The sequence below is a fragment of the Erythrolamprus reginae genome, chromosome Z, assembly GCF_031021105.1.
Source record: "Erythrolamprus reginae isolate rEryReg1 chromosome Z, rEryReg1.hap1, whole genome shotgun sequence".
NCBI lineage: Eukaryota > Metazoa > Chordata > Lepidosauria > Squamata > Dipsadidae > Erythrolamprus > Erythrolamprus reginae.
Genome location: NC_091963.1, coordinates 150,726,026 through 150,751,359, shown reverse-complemented (window position 1 = coordinate 150,751,359; position 25,334 = coordinate 150,726,026). Strand labels below are relative to the sequence as shown.

At 47.1% G+C, this 25,334-nt stretch overlaps 1 protein-coding gene across 9 annotated transcripts in view; it reads left to right on the top strand.

Moving 5' to 3' along the window:
- Positions 1–24,938, top strand: part of TNK1 (tyrosine kinase non receptor 1) — a 32,929-nt gene extending 7,991 nt beyond the window's left edge. For 3 of the 9 annotated variants that reach the window (XM_070767329.1, XM_070767330.1, XM_070767333.1), the window contains 13 exons: positions 452–643; positions 4,820–4,893; positions 9,198–9,392; positions 10,894–11,046; positions 12,327–12,595; positions 14,647–14,773; positions 16,000–16,146; positions 17,786–17,880; positions 19,673–19,879; positions 20,933–21,009; positions 21,099–21,436; positions 23,271–23,366; positions 24,325–24,938. In XM_070767329.1, the coding sequence (XP_070623430.1) occupies positions 481–643; positions 4,820–4,893; positions 9,198–9,392; positions 10,894–11,046; positions 12,327–12,595; positions 14,647–14,773; positions 16,000–16,146; positions 17,786–17,880; positions 19,673–19,879; positions 20,933–21,009; positions 21,099–21,436; positions 23,271–23,366; positions 24,325–24,447 (2,064 nt within the window). In that variant the 5' untranslated portion in view covers positions 452–480 and the 3' untranslated portion in view covers positions 24,448–24,938. Of the gene's footprint in view, positions 1–296; positions 316–426; positions 644–2,932; positions 3,030–4,819; positions 4,894–7,246; positions 7,304–9,197; positions 9,393–10,893; positions 11,047–12,326; positions 12,596–14,646; positions 14,774–15,999; positions 16,147–17,785; positions 17,881–19,672; positions 19,880–20,932; positions 21,010–21,098; positions 21,437–23,270; positions 23,367–24,324 lie in introns of those variants that run through there. The other 6 variants (XM_070767335.1, XM_070767336.1, XM_070767337.1 and 3 more) reach the window with 5 other exon arrangements.
- Positions 24,939–25,334: the final 396 nt, after the last annotated feature.

The following is a 25,334-nucleotide window of genomic DNA, read 5'->3' as shown; positions in this document are numbered from 1 at the left end:
GTTCTAAGCTTTCTAGGCCCAGGACTGTTAGTCTATTTTCGTAGGAATAGTATAAAGAGAATAGTATAAAGTATAATAGTATATTATAGTATAAAGAATAGTATAAAGAGAATAGAACACAAAACAGCACAGCTCAAAACTATTTAGCCTAGTGTGGTTACCCACACAAGGAATTTATGTCTGGCGCAGTGCATTTGCAAAACAACAGGGCAAACCATAATGATACGTTTTCACTTGTACAATCTGTGGGCAGATCTACTTTGAAAGAAAACACCCGATCACTCTAGCCAGCGAGCCAAGGTGCATGCCTAGCAGGTGAAGAACTGGTTAAATAAAATATATATTTCTGGCAACCAGTTTCATCTGATCTGGGCAACAAATTCTCAACTGATTTTGGGGGCCCTTGTGCTTTCCCCCTAACTTCAGGCCTGTCTACTCCTGTTCCCTGTAGCCTCCCCCACCCGTGTCCCCCCCACCCCGATGGCGCCAGATGACGGGACCGAATGGCTGCAGCAGCTTTTGAGCGAAATCCAGCTGGAGCAGTTTTACACCCGGATCCGAGATGAGCTTCACGTCACCCGGCTGAGCCATTTTGACTACGTCAAGCCCCTCGACCTGGACCGCATCGGCATGGGGCGCCCAGGTGAGGCCGGGAGAGTGGGGTTACGGAGATGTGGCACTGCGTGACAACTCTGCTCAGAGTTGACACCTCTCGCAAGACCTCCAAAGTTTCTAGTCCTCGTGGAGGTAGACCAGGGGCGCAGTGCAGAAGGGAGGGCGAGGCAGGAGCCTCAAAAACCGGGCCTTCGAAAACAGCAGAGCCACAAGTTGCTGTTGCTAAGCGAGGCGAAAGTGAAATTTTACCCCGTTTTAAGACTTTTCTCACCACCATTGTTAAACGAGTCACTGCAGTTATGGTAGCCCCACTTAACGGTGGTTAAGTTAATCCAGCTTTCCCTGCGGTCATAAATGTGAGTCAGTTGTCAAGCAGCAGAAATTTGATCATACGATCAATGCTGCAACGGTTGTAAGTGTGAAACGTGATCACTAGTGTGTCCCCCACCCCACCCACTTTTTCAATGCCATTGTAATCTCTGAATGGGAGAAAGTCAAGGAGGCCATCACTCACAACAAGACTTCCAAAGTTTCAAGACCTCATGAGCACCAGAGGAGAAAAAAACCCTGGAGGGCGCCTGGTGCTATACCCTGTTTCCCCAAAAATAAGTCACCCCCGAAAGTAAGACATAGGAGAGGTTTCGCAGAATTGCCTAGTATAAGGCATCCCCCGAAAATACAACGTAGGAGACGTTTTGTCTCGCAGTATGTATTTATTTATTTATTTGTTTATGTGTTTGTTTGTTTGTTTGTTTGTTCGTTCCTTCCTTCCTTCCTTCCTTCCTTCCTTCCTTCATTCATTCATTCATTCATTCATTCATTTATTTATTTATCAGATTTGTATGCCGCCCCTCTCCGTAGACTCGGGGCGGCTAACAACAATAATAAGACAATATAAACAAATCTAATATTTAAGTTAATTAAAAAACCCTAATTTAAGAAACCAATCATACACACAGACATACCATGCATAAATTTTATAAGTCTAGGAGGAAGGGAATATCTCAATTCCCCCATGCCTGACGACAGAGGTGGGTTTTAAGGAGCTTACGAAACGCAAGGAGGGTGGGGGCAACTCTGATATCTGGGGGGAGTTGGTTCCAAAGGGTCGGGGCCGCCACAGAGAAGGCTCTTTCCCTGGGCCCCGCCAAATGACATTGTTTAGTATTCCTGAACAGAACATATATAACATTGCTGTCCATAATTTGCACCCCAAAATGTTGCACCAATCAGATTTTTAAACACATCCAACACGCATTCAAAATGCGGCTGCGTGTTTGGATGCATTTTTGCTGCAGCAGGATCGCAGACTTAATATAATCGTTGTTATTATTATTAAGATAATATAATCATTATTTTAGAATAGAGCAGTTAGAAAACAATCTAATTTAACTTTAACAGTTTGTCTGGTTATACTGGTTTGGGATGATAACTGCTTACAGTATATAATAAACATTCATTTTTTTTGTTCAGCAATAAATGTGAATTCTTCTTCATTGAAAAAAAATATAAGACATGCCCTGAAAATAAGATTTTTATTTATTTATTTATTCATTTGTCCAATACACAAATACATAGGAATAAAAATAGACATGTAGTAATATATATAAGGGTAAAGTGAACTTAGAGGAGAGGATATATGAAAGAAAGAAAATATATATGATAAGTGAGAGAAAGGAAAGACAATTGGACAGGGGACGAAAGGCACACCAGTGCACTTATGTACGCCCCTTACTAGCACATCTTTGGGAGCAAACATTAATATAAGACGCTGTCTCATTTTTGGGGAAACAGGGTGTAATACAGGGATTCAAAAGGAACGAATGCCTGTTTACGGTATATTGGATATACTGTACTGTAATATCAATATAATATATCTCACCTTTTATTTATTTGACTTCTATGCTGTCCAATACTGTAGGACTCAGGGCAAGTTCCCCCCGAGAATTTTTTTTAAATTATTTTTATTATTAATTAATTAATTAATTAATTAATTAATTAATTAATTAATTAATTAATTTATTTATTTATTTATTTATTTTTTAGATTTGTATGCCGCCCCTCTCCGCAGAATTGCTATCATGGATAAAAATAGAGGTCCCCCCCCTTTAATTTACTGTTCACCTATAGCTGATGTCTCACCTTCGTAACTTATGGACTTCAATTCCCAGAATTCCTCAGCCAGCAAAGATTTACCCACAATTCAGCAAGGAGAAGGAGAAATGTACATTGTTTTTAATTGTCGGTTTTAAATTGTTTTAAAGGGGTCTTAATATATTACATTGTATGTTTTGTTCTTTGGCTGTGAGCTTTCCAGAGTCCGTTGGGAGTTGGGCGGCATACAAATCCAGATAGATAGAAAGAAAGAAAGAAAGAAAGAAAGAAAGAAAGAAAGAAAGAAAAGTAATAAGTAAGTAAGTAAGCAAGCAAATGATGAATGAATGAATGAATGAATGAATGAATAAATAAATAAATAATAGCATATTTATCGTGTTTTTTTTATAAGGTTTCTGAATAATAGATGGTGGGAATGCGTTAGTAGATGTAATATATCTTGACTTCAGCAAAACGGGAGGAGGGGGAATGGCTGGCTGAGGAATTCTGGGAGTTGAAGTCCACGAGTCTTAAAGGGGCCAAGGCCCTCTGACCTATCAAAAGGAATATTATCTTGGAATAATTTCTAATAGATCACAAAGCCGGCTTAAGCCACCCATAGAGGTTAAGGGTGCTGATAACTTTCTTTCTTTTTTTAAAATAATTTTTATTCATTTATAAATTTAAAAAATACATAAAAAAACAAACAAACAAATAGGACATAATACAATGTGAACCAAAAACAAAAAACCCGAAACATATACACATACATTTATACCATTAAGGTTATTTTACGGTACATATATCAACTGATATACACTTGTTTACTATTTTTATCTATTCCTACTGTCATTGTAATTTATATATCTCTAAAGATCTTAATTATTACACCATTATTTATTATATATATATATATATATATATATATATATATATATATATATATATATATATGTTTCTATGTATTGATATAATATAGTATTACAGTATGTTCATTTGCCCTTACAATCTTAATACTAATATCCTAATGTTTAATATATTATTTTATTTTCTTCTGTCATGCCACTCATACAACAAATCCCATGCTTTATAATATCCCAAATCTTCTTTTTTCTTCAACTTCTATAGTCAATTTATCTACTTCTGTGCAGTACAAAATCTTTTTAATTATAATTTAACTTTCGGTTGGTGTTCCTCCTGTTTCCAGTATTGTGCCAGGATGATTCTTACAGCTGTCAGAATGTGTTATATCATACACTGCTCAAAAAAAATAAAGGGAACACTTAACAACAGAATATAACTCCAAGTAAATCAAACTTCTGTGAAATCAAACTGTCCACTCGGGAAGCAACACTGATGGACGATCAATTTCACCTGCTGTGGTGCACCTTCAACTTTATACAGAACAAAGTATTCAATGAGAATGTTTCATTCCTTCGGCTCTAGGATGTGTTATTTGAGTGTTCCCTTTATTTTTTTGAGCAGTATATTTTGGTATTGCCGGCAACTTTCATTCGGATTTGGTTTTGGCTGGAGGCATCGTCCAGCCACTCAAAGTTTGTTTGTTTGTTTGTTGATTGATTGATTGATTGATTGATTGAATTTGTATGCCGCTCCTCTCTGGAGACTCTAACAGCAACAATAAAGCAGTGTACAATAGTAGTCTGATGTTAGAAATAATTAAAAGCCCATTAATATATATATTTTTTTAAAAACCCAAACATACATACATACATACATACCATGCATAGAATTGTAAAGGCCTAGGGGGAAGAGGGTCTCAATTCCCCCATGCCTGATGACAGAGGTGGGTTTTAAGGAGCTTACGAAAGGCAAGGAGGGTGGGGGCAATTCTAATCTTTGGGAGGAGTTGGTTCTAGAGGGCCGGGGCCGCCACAGAGAAGGCTCTTCCCCTGGGTCTCGCCAAGCGACATTCTTTAGTTGACAGGACCCGGAGAAGGCCCACTCTGTGGGACCTAACTAGTCGCTGGGATTCGTGCAGCAGAAGGTGGTCCCGGAGATAATCTGGTCTGGTGCCATGAAGGACTTTATAGGTCATAACCAACACTTTGAATTGTGATCGGAAACTGATCTTATATATATCTTCCAGGTCAACGTCGGCTTGAAGAGGCCTTGAAACGCCGGAAGGGTCAAAGCCAGCGCCCCAAATCCTGGGTCTATAAGGTGAGTGCCAGGACCCTCCCTCAAAAGGGACTCGCAGGGTGGGCTGCCTCGCCCTGGCATTTCTGCAGCCGTGGGGATCGAGCTGTTCCCATGGAGAAGATTTGAGCAAAAGGGAAAGGCTGGTGGATTTATTTGGGGAGTGGGGGTGGCAGAGGAAGTGAGACCTTAACTCACTGTTTCCCAACCTTGGCAACTTGAAGATATCTGGACTTCAACTCCCAGAATTCCCCAGCCAGCAAATGCTGGCTGGGGAATCCTGGGAGTTGAAGTCCAGATATCTTTAAGTTGCCAAAGTTTGGAAACACTGCCCCAACATCCCAACAGAAGAGATCTTTGTAGCTTTGAATTGAGGGGGGTCTTGGGGGTTTGATGGCTTTTTTGCAGACGTTTCGTGATCCAACTAGGGAATGCCATCAGTGCGAGAAGGAGAGGAGGAGGAAGAGCAGGAGGAGGAGGAGGACTGTGGGGTCTTTGGTGGTCTCTGAGCTTGGTGGTTTTCTTGCAGACCCAACTAGGGAACCCCATCAGTGCTGGAAGGAAGGGCTTGTGAAAGGAGGAGGAGGAGGAAGACTCTGGGGTCTCCGAGCTTGGTGGTTTCTTGCAGTCTTTTCATGACCAAACTAGGGAATGTTATCAGTTCTGTGTTAGCAAAAACTTCAGAAGAGACGGATTTAGGAGTCGTGATTTCTGACAGTCTCAGAATGGGTGAACAGTGCAGTCAGGTGGTAAGAAAAGCAAGTAGGATGCTTGGCTGCATAGCTAGAGGTATAACAAGCAGGAAGAGGGAGATTGTGATCCCGCTATAGAGAGCACTGTGAGACCCCATTTGGAATACTGTGTTCAGTTCTGGAGACCTCACCTACAAAAAGATATTGACAAAATTGAAGGGGTCCAAAGACAGGCTACAAGAATGGTGGAAGGTCTGAAGCATAAAACGTATCAGGAAAGACTTCATGAACTCAATCTGTATAGTCTGGAGGACAGAAGGAAAAGGGGGGACATGATCGAAACATTTAAATATGTTAAAGGGTTAAATAAGGTCCAGGAGGGAAGTGTTTTTAATAGGAAAGTGACCACAAGAACAAGGGGACACAATCTGAGGTCAGTTGGGGGAAAGATCAAAAGCAACATGAGAAAATATTATTTTACTGAAAGAGTAGTAGATCCTTGGAACAAACTTCCAGCAGACGTGGTAGATAAATCCACAGTAACTGAATTGAAACATGCCTGGGATAAACATATATCCATCCTAAGATAAAATACAGAAAATAGTATAAGGACAGACTAGATGGACCATGAGGTCTTTTTCTGCCGTCAGACTTCTATGTTTCTATGTTATCAGTGCTAGAAGGGAGGAGGAGAAGGAGGGGAGCTGTGGGGTCCTTGCCATTCTCTGAGCTCAGCTGTTTCTTGTGGACGTTTCGTGATCTAGCTATTTAACATCACCATAGAAACATAGAAACATAGAAACATAGAAGTCTGACGGCAGAAAAAGACCTCCTGGTCCATCTAGTCTGCCCTTATACTATTTCCTGTATTTTATCTTAGGATGGATACATGTTTATCCCAGGCATGTTTACATTCAGTTCCTGTGGATTTACCAACCACGTCTGCTGGAAGTTTGTTCCAAGGATCTACTACTCTTTCAGTAAAATAATATTTTCTCATGTTGCCTTTGATCATTCCCCCAACTAACTTTAGATTGTGTCCCCTTGTTCTTGTGGTCACTTTCCTATTAAAAACACTTTCCTCCTGGACCTTATTTAACCCTTTCACATATTTAAATGTTTCGATCATGTCCCCCCTTTCCCTTCTGTCCTCCAGACTCTACAGATTGAGTCCAGGGAGTCTTTCCTGATACGTTTTGTGCTTAAGACCTTCCACCATTCTTGTAGCTCGTCTTTGGACCCCTTCAATTTTATCCATCTCTTTTTGTAGGTGAAGTCTCCAGAACTGAACACAGTATTATTCCAAATGTGGTCTCACCAGCGCTCTATACAGTGGGATCACAATCTCCCTCTGTCTGCTTGTTATACCTCTAGCTAAGCAGCCAAGCATCCTACTTGCTTTTCCTACCGCCCGACCACACTGCTCACCCATTTTGAGACGATCAGAAATCACGACCCCTAATCACCAGTGCTAGAAATGAAAACGCCCTCCCTGCTTTTCCTTTTTAGCACTGATGAAGTTCCCTACTTGGGTCATGGAAACATCCTCAAGAAAACTGCCAATCAACCCCACTCCCACCACCATCACCTTATTGTGCAACTGACAGCAAATTGTGGAATTTGCAACAGGGCAGCGAGGGAGCGAGCCAACCCAACCCCGGTGCCCTGTCATTTGAGCCCTGTGACCTCATGGCATTGCCATGTCCAGCACGGATGCTGAGGGCAAGACACGGCAATGGCGTGTGTGTGTTCTTCCTCTGCCTCGAAGACCTTCCGTCGTTCGGCTGCACCTGGAGGGCCCCCCAAAAACCCGTTAAGCTGGCTGGCTTTCCCCCCTGGTCGGCGACGAAAATATGCCCTTCCCGACAGCTGTTTGGGAGGAAGTTTACAATGTGCTTATTAAATTTTTGTGTGTTGTTGTTGTCGTGGTGGTAGTGGTGGCTTTTTTTATAGCCAGCCAGATGTCTCGACTGGCCTTTTTCATCCGCCTCTCTTAAAATAGGCAGTTGTGGTTCTTTGATGTGTTTAAATAAAAGGCACCAGTGCGGAATGGAAAGCTATAGTTTAATTCGTGATAATTGGTTACCTCGATAGCCAGATGTTTGGGCTGGGTTTTATTTTTGTTTTCGTTCATTTCGTTCGTCCAGTCCTTCCCAAACCAGCCTTCCCCCCCCCAAGATAGGCAGATGTGCCTGTTTGGTGGTGTTGAGGAGGGGAATGCTCTGTTATTACGGTTGGTTGCAAAGTCATCCAGATGTTAAGACTGAATTTGGCCTGTTTGATCCACCTCTCCAGCCCTTCCCAAATACCTGGAATTTGTCTGATTAATGGCGTTAAAGAAGGAAGCTCTACTATTGCAATTGGTTGCAAAGTCAGACAGATGTTCAGATTGCATTTGGCCTGTTTATTTATCTCTGGAGTCCATCCCAAACCCCTAAGATAGACAGATGTTATGTTATTGTTATGAGCTCTGAGCTTGCAAGTGTTTCGTCCCCATTCAAGGAGGCGTCTTCAATGCACTTTGGATTGTGCAGACAGATGTGGTTGTTTGTTGGGTTAAGAATGGAAAGTATATTATTATGGTTCATTGCAAAGTCAGCCAGATGTTCAACCTGGATTTGGCCTGTTTGATCCACCTCTCCAGTCCTTCCCAAACCCCTAGGATGGGCAGATGTGGCTGCTTGATGGAGATAAGGAGGGAAGCTGTGTTATTACGGTTGTTTGCAAAGTCAGCCAGATGTTGAGAGTGAATTTGGCCTGTTTAATCCCCCTCTCCAGTCCTTCCCAAACCCCTAAGAGGGACAGGTGTTGTTTTGACGGTGTGGTTGAAGGTCTTCCTGAAGAATGTCAACCCAAAGCAAAGCTGCCTTTGGCAATTGATTGATGGTGAAATTTGTCAATGCCGAGGGTATTTAAGGGGTGCTCCAGGTGTTTTGGGATTCCAATCCAAGGCACCTCTTGCTATAGTATGGTTTGTTACACACCGAGCCAGATGCTGGACTTGGCATTTTGGTCTACCTGTTGGGTCCCTTCCCAAACACCTAGGATAGCCAGATGTGGTTGCTTGGTGATGTGAAAGCTGCCACTGCAGGATGAAAGCCAAATGATGATGATAGTGGGGTTCCAAGTCATCCAGATGTTGATTTGGCCTTTTTATCCATCTCTCAAGTCTTTCTTAAGGACATGGAAGAGACAGATGTGGATATTTGGTGAGGTTAAAAGTCTCCTTGCGAAATGCCAGCTGTTCCAACTCAAGTTGCCTTTTCTTTCTTTCTTTCTTTCTTTCTTTCTTTCATTCTTTCCCTCCTTCCTTCCTTTCTGCCTTTCTCCCTCCCTTCTTTTCCTCCTTTTTTCTTTTTCTCTTTTCCTTCCTTCCTCCCTCCTTCCTTTCTTATCCTCCTCCTCCTCTTCTTTCTTTCTTTCTTTCTTTCTTCTTGTCTTCCCTTCTCCTCCTTCCTCCATCCCTCCTTCCATTATGATTTACCATGGACAGGCTCCACAAACGGTCATAACTCAAGGACCGCCCTGTGTTGTGCTGTTTCGGACTCTCGTAGTGACCTTTCCCTGCCTCTACTCAGCGGCCCAGAACAGCTGTCGAGACTGCCCTTTCTCCATTTCTTTCCCCACCCCTGCCAGATGTTCACAGGAGCACGGAGCCCCGAAAACGAAGAGACCCCCAACTTGCAGGCCCCAGCCCCTCCACGGATGGACACGGACGCCTCCCTCAAATGCTTGATCAGCGAGTGGGACCTCCACATCTGTGAACGCCTGGGAGACGGATGCTTCGGGGTGGTTCATCGGGCAGAGTGGCACGCGCCCGGCGGAGCCTTGGTAAGCGCCCGGCCCATCTGGCTGCTTTCCTTTGCCCGTGCCTGGCCGAACTAGGCGCCCGGGACATTACAGGCAGTCCTCGACTTACAACGCCTCGCTTAGTGACCGTTCCAAGTTACAACGGCACTCACGGCCATTTTTCACACTTACGTGGCAAGCAACCCTGATCCAAAATTCAGACTTTGGGAAATTGGTTTATATTTATGACGGTCGCAATGTCCTCTTTTTACGACCTTTGGACGTAAAGGCGAAGTCCGTGGGGAACTTCGGATTCTGTTAATGGCCATGAGGCTTGTTTAACCATCACAGGGATGGATTCGCTTAACAACCAAAGAAAGGTCGCGAAAGAGGGGGAAATTCGCTTAGCAAGTGTCTCACTTAGCCACAGAAATGGCGGTCGTAAGTCGAGGACCGTCTGTAAAAGGCAAATGGGTTCCACTTAGCCAAAAAGACGGCCTGATGCCCTTGTTCCCAGTATAGGCAGTCTCCCACTTAACGACCACTTAAAGTGACGATGGCAAAAAAAAGAGAGACTTACAACTGGTCCTCAAACTTACGACCGTCGCTGTATTCTAGACGATTAGGCGACCAAAAGTCAGGCGCTTGGTAGCCGGCATGTATCTACGGCATATATTTGGGTGGGTTTTGACAAGCAAAGTCTATAGTGTGAAGGAAGCTATGTCTGTTTAATGACCTCTTGATTCACTTAACGACTGCAGTGATTCTCTTATTTATTTGATTTTTTTTAATGCCGCCCTTCTCCCTAGACTCAGGGCAGGTCACAACATGTTAGCAATAGCACTTTTTAACCGAGACAGCAGCCTATTGCCCCCACAATCCGGGTCCTCATTTGACCCACCTCGGAAGGAGGGAAGGCTGAGTCAACATTGAGCCGGTGGTGAGATTTGAACCGCTAACCTGCAGATCTAGCAGTCAGCTTTAGTGGCCTGCAATACTGCACTCTACCCACTGTGCCACCTTGACTTTTAACTGCCGAAGGGGGAAAAGTCGTCAAATTTTGAGCCAGACTCTCTAATTAACTCTCTGGTTTGACGATGGAAATTCTCATTCCAACGTTGGTCGTAAGTCGACGACTGTCCGTCCTGGGCGGGTGGGTGCGGGAGCTGCAATTTGTCCGGGAGCGTATTATGCGTCCCAGGCGGTCCCTGGGTCCTTGTATTCCCAAAAGGCTTCTGCCAAATCAGAATTTTGGGAGAAGGAAAGGGCGCCACCTGGTGATCCAGCGGTGAGCCATGGATGGTATTGAAAGAAAAGCAGGGGCCCAATTGGCAATGGAGATCTTTCACTCCCATCCGGATCACAGGATTCCAGATTGTTACACTGTATTTCGCACGCGTTGCCCTTTCCAGAACTTTTCACGGGCGGCCGTATCACTCTTCGAAGGAGACCAAGAGGCGATCCCCTCGTCCGACTCTAGCATCCCAGAGGCAACGAGTGTTGTACGTCCTGTCCAGCCAAAACCTTTTCTTTGCCTCTTTAGATCTCTGTGGCCGCAAAGACGCTGCGTTCGGACGTCTCCTCCGACCCGGGCGCCTTGATCGACTTCCTCAATGAGGTCAACGCCATGTGTTGCCTGGATCACCCACATCTCCTCCGCCTCCACGGCGTGGTGCTCACCCAGCCCCTCAAGATGGTAAAAGGAGGGAATGCCAACGAGGCCGTGCGGGCTCTCCAGCCCTGGAAGATAGGCCATTGTTTGTCTGGAATGGCAGGGGGCTGGGCTAGATGACCTCCGAGGTCCCTTCCAACTCTATTATTCTGCAAGGGTCTCTTGCTTGAGCTGGGGTTGGACTAGACCAGGAGTACACAAAGTTGGCTCTTCTATAACTTGTGTACTTCAACTCCCAGAATTCCTGACCCAATCATGCTAGCTCAGGAATTCTGGGAGATGAAGTCCACACGTCATAGAAAAGACAACTTGGCCTACCCCTGGGCTAGATGACCTCTAGGGTCCTCTCAAACTCTATTATTCTGCAAGGGTCTCTTGCTTCAGCAGGGGGTTGGACTATTCATTCATTCATTCATTCATTCATTCATTCATTCATTCATTCATTCATTTGTCCAATACACAATACATATGGAAGAGAATAGACATGAAGTAATATATATAAAGATAATATGTAAAAATAGAGGAGAGGATATATGAAAGGAAGAAAATATATATGATATATGAGATAAAGGAAAGACAATTGGACAGGTGACGAAAGGCACACCAGTGCACTTATGTACGCCCCTTACTGACCTCTTAGGAACCTGGAGAGGTCAATCGTGGAGAGTCTAAGGGAGAAATGTTGGGGGTTAGGGGTTGACACTATTGAGTCCGGTAATGAGTTCCACGCTTCGACAACACGATTGTTAAAGTCATATTTTTTACAGTCAAGTTTGGAGCGGTTAATATTAAGTTTGAATCTGTTGCGTGCTCTTGTGTTGTTGCGATTGAAGCTGAAGTAGTCATTGACCGGTAGGATGTTGCAGCATATGATCTTGTGGGCCATACTCAGATCGTGTTTTAGGCGCCGTAGTTCTAAGCTTTCAAGACCCAGGATTGTTAGTCTATTTTCGTAGGATATTCTGTTTCGAGTGGAGGAGTGAAGGGCTCTTCTGGTGAAATATCTTTGGACATTTTCAAGGGTGCTGATGTCTGAGATGTGGTATGGGTTCCAGACAGATGAGCAGTAGTCTAGGATGGGTCTGGCAAAAGTTTTGCAGGCTCTTGTGAGTAGTGTGAGATGGCCTCCAGGGTCTCTTTCAATTCTATTATTCTGTAAGGTTGTCCTTGAATATGGGGTGAATTTGTTTGAATGCCAGGAAGGTCCGAACATCTGTTGAGTTATTCGGGGGGGGGGAGTTCGGAAGACGAGGCGACGGATCCGTGGGGAGCCACCGGGTTCAAACTCCTTTTCTTCTCCGCAGGTTACGGAGTTGGCCACGCTGGGCTCGCTCTACGACCGTCTCCATCCGCCCTTCCCTCTCCACCAACTCTGGAGCTACGCCACACAGGTGGCAGGTGCCATGGCTTACCTGGAGTCCAAACTCTTCGTCCACCGGGATCTGGCCGCCCGCAACATCTTGCTGGTCTCCGAGGACCACGCCAAGATTGGCGATTTCGGCCTGATGCGCCCGCTGTCCAGCAAGAGTGACCGCTACGTCATGTCCGCCCACCGGCGCATCCCCTTCGCCTGGTAAGTGGCAGAGGATAAACCCTCGACAGTCAATAAAAAGAGTAAAACATAAATAAAATGAGGACTAGTGTCCTGCCATGTGTTGTGGAGACCGGCATGAAGGAACGTGCCACGTCAGACTTTAAGGGGGAGATCTGGGCTGGGGGGAGTCAAGTATTGGGGTGTCCCCGAAGGATCCCTGAGCAGAGGGTGCACTAACCATCCTTTTAACTAACCTCCTTTGCAAATCGTGGTCAGTCTGTGTGGTTAAGAGCGAATCTTGGCTTGCAAATTTGCTATTGACCCTGATTAATATTTCAAGCAGTGCCAAGGATTGTTGGTTTATGCAAGCAGTCCTCGACCTAAGACCGCCATTGGGCTTAAAAGTTTATTTTGCAAAGTGAGAAACTTGTTCGGTGAGTTTGGCCCCACTTTTAAGACATTTATTAAACGAAGCAGGGCAGTTGTAAAATGAGAAACTTGTAAAGCGAATCGGGCTTGCCCCATGGGTTTTTTCGTACATCAGAAGGGGAAATCACATGACCCTGGGCTGCTATGACCGTCATCAATGTGAGTTTGTTGTCGAACGTCTGATTTTTGATCCTGAGGCTGTAAATGGTCGTAAGTGTGAAAAATGGTCGCAAGTCCATTTTGGGGTCTGGATGGGTGTCAACAGATTCAAGCTCAACCCTCATAAGAGAGTGGCTGTGGGTTCTGCCTCCCAAGGACAATTCCATCTGTGTATCCATCACCCTGGGGGGGAATTATTGACCCCCTCGGAGAGGGTCCGCAACTTGGGCGTCCTCCTCGACCTACAGCTCACATTAGAGAACCATCTTTCAGCTGTGGCAAGGGGGACGTTTGCCCAGGTTCGCCTGGTACACCAGTTGTGGCCCTATTTGGACCAGGAGTCATTGCTCACAGTCACTCATGCCCTCATCACCTCGAGGCTTGACTACTGTAATGCTCTCTACATGGGGCTACCTTTGAAGAGTGTTCGGAAACTTCAGATCATGCAGAATGCAGCTGCGAGAGCAATCATGGGCTTCCCTAGGTATGCCCATGTTTCACCAACACTCCGCAGTCTGCATTGGTTGCCAATCAGTTTCCGGTCACAATTCAAAGTGTTGGTTATGACCTATAAAGCCCTTCATGGCACCGGGCCAGGTTATCTCCGGGACCGCCTTCTGCCGCACGAATCCCAGTGGCCGGTTAGGTCCCACAGAGTGGGCCTTCTCCGGGTCCTGTCAACTAAACAATGTCGTTTGGCGGGATCCAGCAGAAGGGCCTTCTCTGTGGTGGCCCTGACCCTCTGGAACCAGCTCCCCCCAGATATCAGAGTTGCCCCCACCCTCCTTGCCTTTCGCAAGCTCCTTAAAACCCACCTCTGTCGTCAGGCATGGGGGAATTGAAATTTCCCTTCCCCCTAGGCTTATAGAATTTATACATGGTATGCTTTATGTATGATTGGTTCTTTAAATTGGGGTTTTTTAGATTATTTTTAATACAGTATTAGATTTGTTTACATTGTCTTTTTATTGTTGTTAGCCGCCCACGAGTCTTCGTAGAGGGGCGGGATACAAATCTAATAAATAAATAAATAAAATAAAGTCACTTTTCTCTCCAGAGCCATTGTAACTGGGAACAGTCACTAAGCGAACTATAGAAGACTAGTTGTACAAGTGGTCCTCGACTTACGACTACAATTGGGCCCTCCCAATTGGGCACTCAACTGCTGGTCGTAAGTTGAGGACTGCTTCCCTTTTAACAAGTCAACGACTCATTGTAAACTCCACACAGTGTGTAAAATAAAAATGTGTAGCCTGAACACATGTCTCACTTAGCGATGTAAATTTTGGTTTGTGGTCGTAAGTTAAGGATTGGCTGGGGAGGGAGAAACTTAGATTTACATTTTGCTCTCAAACAAATCCTGGCTTTAAAAATTTGATTTGACCTCAGCTGGCAGAAGTGGCCGGCAATTGTAAAGCTTCCCAGGTACGGCTGATGTGGGGGCGTCCCCCTCAAGCCCCGCCCCAGGTGACTGAACCCCACCCCCTTTTGCGCTTTTCCAGGTGTGCCCCCGAAAGTCTGCGCCAGGGCATCTTCACCAGCGCTTCGGACGTCTGGATGTTTGGCGTGACCCTTTGGGAAATGTTCTCCTACTGCGAAGAGCCCTGGGTGGGCTTGTCCGGCCGGCAGGTGAGACCCATGGGGCCTAGTGATTAGAGCCCAAAGCCTGTCTGGGGGACGATGGGAACTGTAGTCCGAGACTAGAAGTTTGCCTTCTGGAGTTTGTAGGAGTTTCATCTCTGGAAGGCTTTCAAGAAGAGAATTGCACCGGCTCTCGGTCAGAAGCGGCGTAAGGGTGGGCGGGGTGGACTAGATGACCTTTGAAGATCATCTTCTCGACTCTGTTAAATCTGTTATCTCTAAAACCTTGGGAGGTGGCACCAGTTTTGACTGGAAACAGTTCAGTAATGGTGGGCTTTTTGATAATGGCGATGGGCCAGAGACACTTTGCCAAAGGAGGGCAAAAAAGTCAAGATGGCAGCCAGGAAAAAAGGCATTAAAAAACCCCAACCTTCCACTTGGTTTTTTTTAATTTCATGCATAAAAACAAGACGTAAAAAGATTTGAAGAAGGCTGCTATGTAGAGGTGGTTTGGCAGGGGTTGAGGCATCAGGATAGAAACCAGGAGACTGGGAGTTCTAGTCCCACCTTAGGCATGAGAGCCGGCTGAGTGACTTTGGGCCAATCACCAGGTGTCATTGAGTTCTAGTCCCACCTTAGGCATGAAAGCCGGCTGAGTGACTTTGGGCCAATCACCAGGAGACTGGGAGTTCTAGTCCTGCCTTAGGCATAAAAGGGACTGGGTGACTTTGGGCCAATCACCAGGTGTCAGTGAGTTCTAGTCCTGCCTTAGGCATGAAAGGGACTGAGTGACTTTGGGCCAATCACCAGGAGACTGGGAGTTCTAGTCCTGCCTTAGGCATGAAAGGGACTGGGTGACTTTGGGCCAATCACCAGGAGACTGGGAGTTCTAGTCCTGCCTTAGGCATGAAAGGGACTGAGTGACTTTGGGCCAATCACCAGGAGACTGGGAGTTCTAGTCCCACCTTAGGCATGAAAGCAGTAGGCCAAATCCCTAGGCGATGTGGGAGTTTTAGTGCACAAAAGCCGGCTGGGTGGCTTCAGGACTCAATCCAACCCACCTTGTAGGGTTGTTGTGGTGATGGGGAAATAGCAGAAGGAAGGAATATGAGGCCCATTCGCTGCCTTGTTAATCAAAATAACAAAGACAGCATTACCAAAATAAAATAAAAACAACCCTATTTTTAAAAATTATAAATGGACTTTTGGAGGTTTTGTCTGCTCCAAAGCTTCAAGCGGATGTTTTATTTTTCCTTCTCACCACCCTCCACCAGATCATGATCAAAATTGACCGAGAAGGAGGTCGGCTGGAAAGGACGGAAGATTGTCCGAAGAGCATCTACGCCCTGGCGCTCAAATGCTGGGCTCACAACCCGGAAGAGAGGCCCAAATTCCGGGAAATTATCCACTTGTTGCAGGAGGTGAGAGGAGGATGACACCTGGGAGGGGTTTGGAGATGGGGGAGAGACAGGGAGGAAGACCAACTTGGTGCCCGGAATATCTAGATTCCTGCCTGGCCAAGAACTGACCAGGTTTGGAACTGCTAGGTGGTTGGCATCTGGGCAATGTAAGACCTGGCCTTGAAACATGGCCTCTTGGGGACTTCAACTCCCAGAATTCCACAGTGAGCAAGCTGTGGAATGCTGGGAGTTGAAGTCTATAAGTCTTAAGGAGGCCAAGTTTGAAGGCCTTGATTTAGGATATGAAGCCATGTGAACTTCCACTCCCAGAATTCCACAGTGAGCTGGTGAATGCTGGGAGTTGAAGTCCACAAGTCTTAAAAGAGGCCATGTTTGAAGACCCTAAGTTCCAGTAATGGGTTGCTAGCTGGTAGGCGCCACACTGCACATTGGTAGCGAAAATGGAGCTGCGCACACAACTCTGGATGGCTGGCGGGCACATACGCGCATCCGAGCAAGATTTGGCGAAGTGAAATCCCACGAGAGGACACACACGCACGAGCGATTTCAGCAATTTTGGGTGATTTTTTTCTTCTGCGCATCTGAAATCATGCGCAACCAGGCAGCCTCTCAAAAGATTTTAATTTTTGCACATGTGCAGAAGCCAAATCTCACTCGGACGCATGCGTACGCCCACCAAATCACCAGGAGCTGCGCGCGCATTGCACCGGTAGTGGCAGTAAGCAGGAACCCCCGCCTGCTAGGTCCGTGATGGCGAACATAGGGCTTGTATGCCACAGGTGACACGCAGAGCCATATCGGAGGCCACGTGAGACTGCCACGTTTCAGCTCCAGCGAGCATGCGTGTGCTGGCCAGCCAATTTTTGGCCCTGGGAAAGGCCATTTCGCCCTCCAGATGCTTGAGGGAAGCTTCCCTGATGCCTCAGATGTGAAAGAAAATCGCCCAATGGACAAACCAGAAGTTGGGGAAAATGTACTTCCGGTTTGCCCATTGTGCTGTTTTTTGCACTCTGGAAGGTTAGTTTAGTTTAGTTTAGTTTAGTTTAGTTTAGTTTAGTTTAGTTTAGTTTAGTTTAGTTTAGTTTAGTTTAGTTTAGTTTAGTTTAGTTTAGTTTAGTTTAGTTTAGTTTAGTTTAGTTTAGTTTAGTTTAGTTTATGTGGACTTCAACTCCCAGAATTCCACAGCAAGCTAGAGAATTCTGGGAGTTGAAGTCCTCAAGTCTTATAGAGGCCATGTTTGGAGAGGCCAAGTTTAGGTATGAAGCTATGTGGACTTCAACTCCCAGAATTCTTAGCAGTGTCCATGTGTTACCACTGCTAGGGATTCTGGGAATGAAGCCTACACATCTGGAAGACAAGAAATTTGCCAGGCCCACGGTCACGTGATCCAGATGCTTGGCTGCCGCTTCATATTAATGACAGTCACGTGACACCCCACCCCCCCTTTTCTGACAAGCCCTGTCAATGGGCAAGCCAGATTCGCTAACAACCGTGGGTCTTACTTAATAATGGCCATGGTTCACTTAACACAACTGGGCAGAAAGTTTGCTGGAAACTCACTGATCGATTGTCATTCTTAGCGGCGGAAATGTTGCCACCTCGCCTTTTTCTGACCACACCGTGTCTCTTTCGAACGCAGCTCCGTCCCAAAGAGATGACCGCCAGCCGAGGGTTCGGGGAGCCCGGCTGGCTGAGGCTGGAAGCGAACGACCCGGTGACGATTATCGAGGGCGGGTGAGTGATGGCTGCCGGGGACCCTTTTTGGGTGAAGGGAAAGGGGGGGTCTTCCCTCCTTCAGCCCCCTTGCCAATTACCCAAGCTTCCTATCCCTTCAGCTCTGTCTTGTTTTTCACGTTTCTAGTCCTCAATGTCCAGTCCCCCTGTTGTCCTCTTTCTGCCTCTGTTCCCAACGTCGTTTGGAGGACAGGTGTCCGTGAGGTCATCTAGGCCAACCCCCTTCCCACTAATCTGGATTTAGCATCAGTGTCAGAGGCCGGTTGTTCCCAGTTCAGACTGGTTCCGTAGAACCGGTAGCGGGAATTTCTCCCCCATCCCCACTCGCCGATTGGCCGCACCCCCTGAACTGGCCCCCTGAACCCTGATCTTGTTTTTGGCTTCTGCGCATGCATGCTAAGCATAGTGTGCCCCCATGCACAATACATATGCGCCCGACCATGCAGCGCAAGAGATATGAACTGGCCACTAGGTGAACTGGAATGCACCCCTGGTTGGATTAATATCTCCTAAAGATTTCTAGTAATCTTGGTTTATTTTTTATTTTATTTATTTTTATTTATTAGATTTGTATGCCGCCCCTCTCCGTAGACTCGGGGCAGCTCCCAACAGCAATAGAACAATTCATAACAAATCTAATAATTTAAAAACATTTTTAAAAACCCTTATTAAAATAAAATATAAACATAAACATACCATACATAAATTGTATAGGCCCGGGGGAGATGTCTCAATTCCCCCATGCTTGGCGGCAGAGATGGGGTTTAAGGAGTTTCCGAAAGGCGAGGAGGGTGGGGGCAGTTCTAATCTCCTGGGGGAGCTGGTTCCAGAGAGTCGGGGCCGCCACAGAGAAGGCTCTTCCCCTGGGACCTACCAAACGACATTGTTTAGTCGATGGGACCCGGAGAAGGCCAATTCTGTGGGACTTAACTGGTCGCTGGGATTTGTGCAGCAGAAGGCGGTCCCAGAGGTATTCTGGCCCAATGCCATGAAGGGCTTTATAGGTCATAACCAACACTTTGAATTGTGACCGGAAACTGATCGGCAACCAATGCAGACTGTGGAGTGTTGGTGTGACATGGGCATATTTGGGAAAGCCCATGATTGCTCTCACAGCTGCATTCTGCACGATCTGAAGTTTCCGAACACTTTTCAGAGGTAGCCCCATGTAGAGAGCATTACAGTAATCGAACCTTGAGGTGATGAGGGCATGAGTGACTGTGAGCAGTGAGTCCCGGCCCAGATAGGGCCGCAACTGATGCACCAGGCAAATCTGGACAAACGCCCCCCTCGCCACAGCTGAAAGATGGTTCTCTAATGTGAGCTGTGGATCGAGGAGGACGCCCAAGTTGCGGACCCTCTCCGAGGGGGTCAATAATTCCCCCCCCCAGGGTGATGGACGGACAGATGGGATTGTCCTTGGGAGGCAAAACCCCCAGCCACTCCGTCTTTTCAGGGTTGAGTTTGAGTCTGTTGACACCCATCCAGACCCCAACAGCCTCCAGGTGCCAGAACATCACTTCCACTGCTTCGTTGACTGGACATGGGGTGGAGATGTACAACTGGGTATCATCTGGTTTGTTTCTTTTTCTGTGACTCTTGCACTCCAGGTGAGATTTTGGCAAGTTGTCAAAAAAACAACAACCAAGTACCACAAATTCCCTTTCGTCCAAAACCTTTTCCAGCTTTCTAAGTTGATGGGAGTTGTAGTGCGAGACGCAGAAAGACAGGGATTGCTGGTGACGTATTCATCTTGTCTCTCCCCCACCCTCCATCTTTCTCGCCCTTCCAGCCCCGAATCCTCCACCTGGCGGGGGCAGAACAAGCGCACCCTCAAAGTCGGCATCTTCCCATCTTCTGTGGTGGCAGCCGTCGAGGAAGGAGCGCCCCCTGTTGGAACCCCGCGGATCAGCCACCCCATCCGAAGCTCCTTCCTTCACCTGAGTCACGGGGATATCGACCCTGAGCAAGGATGGGGGTCTCCGGACCAGATGGAGGAGTACGTCAGGGGGTGTGCAACATACCCACAAACACACACACACAAACATACACAGAGACACAGATAACACACACTAATATTGAAAAAGAGTGCTTTAGGATCCCTGTAGAATGTGTTTGGGATTATCCTGCCACCCAGTGGTCACCAGTGGCACTGCATTTTCTGTCCATGCTGCAGCTAATGGGGCTAAACGCCATCACAGTGAGGAGAGAAGCCGGAAAGAGGAGGGGGCCACTGGACCCCCCTCCCCTAACCTGGCTTTCTCATCAGCCCCCAGAGGAACCCCATGGGTGGGATCTGGGACCAACGGGGGGACCAGGTTTAATTTCTGCACCATGAAAGGAATCCTAGAGGTTCCTCGGACTTACAACCACAGCTGGAACTGCCAATTTCTATGGCTAAACGAGGCAGGTGAATTTTGCCCCACCCTTTTTGCAACCTGTCTTGCCATGGATGGGAAGAAAATAACTGCCGTTAAGTGAGTTGTGTGGTCATTAAGTGAATCCAGCTTCATCCATTCACTTTGTTTGGGGGTGGGAGAATCTATCCAGAAAAGTCACGTGACCCTGGGATGGTGAAACCGTCATAAATGCGTGTCACTCACTGAGTGCCCAAATTTTTGATCCCGTGACCGCAGTTGATGCTTCGACGGTCATAAGTGCGAGGACCCATCGTGAGCCATTTCCTCTGTGCCATTCTAACTGCAACGGCCACAAAATTATATTAATAGGGGGTTTTTTCTTATGGGTTTAAATTGTTTTTTATATTATTTTAGATGTTGTACACCACCGAGAGTCCAGAAGGGGAGGCTTATAAATCAAATTAATCAAATCAAATCAAAATTAAATAAATACAACAGGCCTAAGTACAAGAAACCGGTCCTACACCGCTTGCTCTGTGCCATCGTAACTTCAAACAATGGTTGTAAATCCGAGAATCCTTTTTCCCACATTGTTGTTAACTTTGGAATGGTTGTAAAAGCGAGGACTGCCCATCATTGTCCGTCACTAAACAGAACAATGTGAATTTCTCTCTCTCTCTGTTTTTTTTTAGAAAAAAGCCAAAACCGCGTGGGGGGATTCTCGGCCCCCCAAATCCCAGTAAGAACAAGCAGCTGTTGCAACTGGCCCGTGAGTCCCTCCCCTCCCCATGGATGATTGGGGGGGGCATCTTTCGCCTCCTCTTTTACTAACCCCTTCCCCGCCGCTGCTCCCTATAGGCCTCTCCAAAAGCTTGGAGTCCATTTCCGAATGGTCCATTCTGCGTCACAAGCCGAGGTTCCCCCCTTTCCGGATGGATGGACCCCCCAGCCGGGCCCCCCAGCGACGCTTCAGCGACTTCCCGGTGCCCCCCCAGCTGGACGGCCGCAGCCCCAAACCTGCCGCCCGCGTCCCGAACCCGGCGCTACCTTCCTGGGCACTGCCGAAGGCAGAGGCCACGGGCGCCAAAGAGAAGGACCAGCGCATCGGACGGACGGGCCCCAAAGGCCCCGGGGGGCCACACACCCCCAGTGGGCAGAGACTGACCATGGGGGAGATCGAGAAGAAGATCAAAGAGGTAACAAAGACGCCCCCTCCCACAACAGGGGCCCGATCAGCAGGCCATTGTGGCTTCCACTGGGGATACCATGAGGGCATCCATCCGGGCGCCGTCTGGATGTGGGCTGCTTCGGGGGAGAGGTTTTTCCCCCCCCAGATTGCGAGGGGCAGGGAGGGACTGGACAGCTTGAAAGGAGTGTGCCACGAAAAAAAAGGGGGGGAAAGAGACCACCAGGAGATGCTCCTGGAAAGTGGGGGGGGGGGGGAATCCTTTGGACAAATTCTACGTAGGTCACCTTCGACTTACAATGGGTTAGTTTGGTATTCAAAGTGATGCCAGTTCTGGAAAAAAAAGTGACTTGGGACCGCTGCAGGACCCTGCGTGACAATTCTGATGTTTGGCAAGTGTCATGCATGTAGTGTTGCAAGTCGTCAAGTCGAGGACACCCCCTTCCCCGTACGGAATTTATTATTATTATTATTATTATTATTATTATTATTATTATTATTATTATTATTATTATAGGGGTAGTGATTTCTGACAGTCTCAAAATGGGTGAACAGTGTGGTCAGGCGGTAGGAAAAGCAAGTAGGATGCTTGGCTGCATAGCTAGAGGTATCACAAGCAGGAAGAGGGAGATTGTGATCCCACTATATAGAGCGCTGGTGAGACCACATTTGGAATAATACTGTGTTCCGTTCTGGAGACCTCACCTACAAAAGGATATTGACAAGATTGAACAGGTCCAAAGACGGGCTACAAAAATGGTGGAAGGTCTGAAGCATAAAATGTATCAGGAAAGACTTCATGGACTCAATCTGTAGAGTCTGGAGGACAGAAGGAAAAGGGGGGACATGATCGAAACATTTAAATATGTCAAAGGGTTAAATAAGGTTCAGGGGAGAAGAGTTTTTAATAGGAAAGTGAACCCAAGAACAAGGGGGCACAATCTGAAATTAGTTGGGAGAAAGATCAAAAGCAATGTGAGAAAATGTTATTTGACTGAAAGAGTAGTAGATGCTTGGAACAAACTTCCAGCAGACGTGGCTGGTAAATCCACAGTAACTGAATTTAAACATGCCTGGGATAAACACAGATCCATCCTCAGATCATATACAGGAAATAGTATAAGGGCCGACTAGATGGACCAGGAGGTCTTTTTCTGCCATCAGTCTTTTATGTTTCTGTTTCTATTATTATTATTATTATTATTATTATTATTATTATTATTATTATTATTATTATTATTTATTAGATTTGTATGCCGCCCCTCTCCGTAGACTCGGGGCGGCTCACAACAATAACAAGAACAATGTAAGAACAAATCTAATAATTTAAAAAACGCTAAAAACCCCATTATTAAAAGCAAACACACACACAAACATACCATGTATAAACTGTATAGGCCCAGGGGAGATGTCTCAGTTCCCCCATGCCTGATGACAGAGATGGGTCTTAAGAACTTTATGAAAGGCAAGGAGGGTGGGGGCAGTTCTGATCTCCGGGGGGAGCTGGTTCCAGAGGGTGGGGGCCGCCACAGATTTCTTTCTTCAATTTAAAAATACAAAAATTCTCGATAGTGATTTCCCCCCCCCCAACTCTGCCTGGGGAACAAAGCTCGGTCCCATCAACCTTCCGAATGCTGCTTGGGTCCCTTGCTGGTGGAGATGGGCTTTGTAGTCCCAAAGAATTGGCATGGGAAGGCTAGCCGAGCCTCGAAGGGGGGGAGACCCCCCATCTTCCCAGTTGGTTCCCATTTCTTCTTCCGAGACCCACCCACCCATCCACAAATTGAAGGGTCTTTTGGAGGGGCCATCTCAGGCCCCTCGGCTAATGCTGTCCCCCTCCACAGGTGGAAGAGAGGGTGCACGGGGTCACCACCGAGGAGTGCCTGGAGGCCCTGCGGACGAACGCCTGGGAGGTCCCCAAAACCGTCCAGCTGCTGAAGGTGGGAATCCTTAGCCCTCAACGACCCCCCTGTGGGGTTGGTCACACGGGAAGGAGGGAGGGAGGGAGGGGCGTCCGTGTCCAGCAGTGTCAAAGGGGAAGAGGGGAGGATGGCACCCCATCTTTTCACTGGGGGCCAGAGGAAACCCCGTGGGACCCCCCCATTTTCCTTCCTCTCCTTTTCATATTTTCCTTCCTTCCTTCCATTCATTCAATCCATCCTTTCCTCCCTCCCTCCCCCTCCTTCCTTCCTTTTCCTTCCTTCTTTCTCTTTCCTTCTATTCCTTCCTCTATTTTCCTTTCTTCCCTCCTCCTTCCCTTTCCTTCTATTCCTTCAATTTTCTTCCCTTCCCTTCTTTAATTCCTTCCATCCTTTCCTCCCTCCCTCCACCCCTCCTTCCTTATCCTTCCTTCCTTCTATTCTTTCTTCCCTCCATTTTCCTCCCTTCCCTCCCTCCTATACTTTTCTTCCTTCTATTCTTTCAATTTTCCTTCCTTCCCTTTCATTCCTTCCATTCTTTCCTCCCTCCCTCCACCTCCTTCCTTCCTTTTTCTTCCTTCCTTCCTTCTATTCTTCCCTCCCTCCATTTTCCTTCCTTTCTTCCCTCCCTCCCATCCAACCTTTCCTTCCTTCTGTTCCTTCCTATTTTCCTTCCTTCTCTCCTCCTTCCCTTTCCTTCCTTCTATTCCTTCAATTTTCCTTCCCTTCTTTCATTCCTTCCTTCCATCCTTTCCTCCCTCCCTCCACCTCCTTCCTTCCTTTTCCTTCCTTCCATTCTTCCCTCCCTCCATTTTACTTCCTTTCTTCCCTCCCTCCCATCCAACCTTTCCTTCCTTCTGTTCCTTCCTTCTCTCCTCCTTCCCTTTCCTTCCTTCTATTCCTTCAATTTTCCTTCCCTTCTTTCATTCCTTCCTTCCATCCTTTCCTCCCTCCATTCTCCTTCCTTCCCTCCCAACAGGTGCACCAGCTCTTCAACCTGAGCTCCCTGTCATGGGACGAATGCCGTCGGATCCTGGAGAAGCACCGCTGGAACCTGGCCGGGGCCTCCCGCTACGTCCTCAGCCGGGGGCTTCGGACCTGAGCCACACCTGGGGCCAGGAGGACCCCCACTCATCTCTGTGCCGGTGGGCAGGAAAACAGCCCCCTCGACCTTCCCCAGCGCCCTCCGAGGACCCCTGGCCGATTCGGCCAAAGACACAGATGGTCCAGTTGCCCAGCCTGGGAACGCAACCCTCCTCTGAACCTCAGGACACAAGGTCCTAGTCCTCATTGAGGAGGGCAACCTCCACTGGGCCGAAAAACCATTTTTGTAACTCGCCTTCGGATCCTGCAGGTTTTTATTTATATGCACGGCTAACTTGGAACTAGTATTTCAGATTTCCCCCCCCTGTGTGGTGGATGCTTGTGGTGTATTGGGACAGGTGGGAGGGGGAGGCATGGTAGCCCCCTCCCCAAATGCCCAGGTGCCCTAATGGGTTGGGGGGGAGCGGGGCTGCCGGGTGGAAGTGCCTTTCTGGCTCTTTGATGTAAATATGGGTTTTACTGAAAAAATAAAGGTGACAGTCTGTGCAATCTTGGGGTGTCTTTGGAGGAAGAGGAGGAGGAGGAAGAAGGGAAGAAGAGGGGAACAGGTGAGGAAGAGGGAGGGCGGGGAGAGGAAGAGAAGGAGGAGGAAGAAGGGAAGAAGAGGGGAACAGGTGAGGAAGAGGGAGGGAGGGGAGAGGAAGAGAAGGAGGAGGAAGAAGGGAAGAAGAGGGGAACAGGTGAGGAAGAGGGAGGGAGGGGAGGAGGCAGGGGAGGGGAAGAGAAGAGGAAGAGGAGGAGGAGGGGAAGAGCAGGAAGGGAAGGAGAGAGAGAAGAGGGAGAAAGGGGAAAGAGGAAGAGGTGAGAAGGAGGAACAGAAGAGGAAAGGGAAGAGGAAGGGAAGGAAAAAGAAGAGGAAGAGAAGAGGTGAGAAGGGAAAAGGAA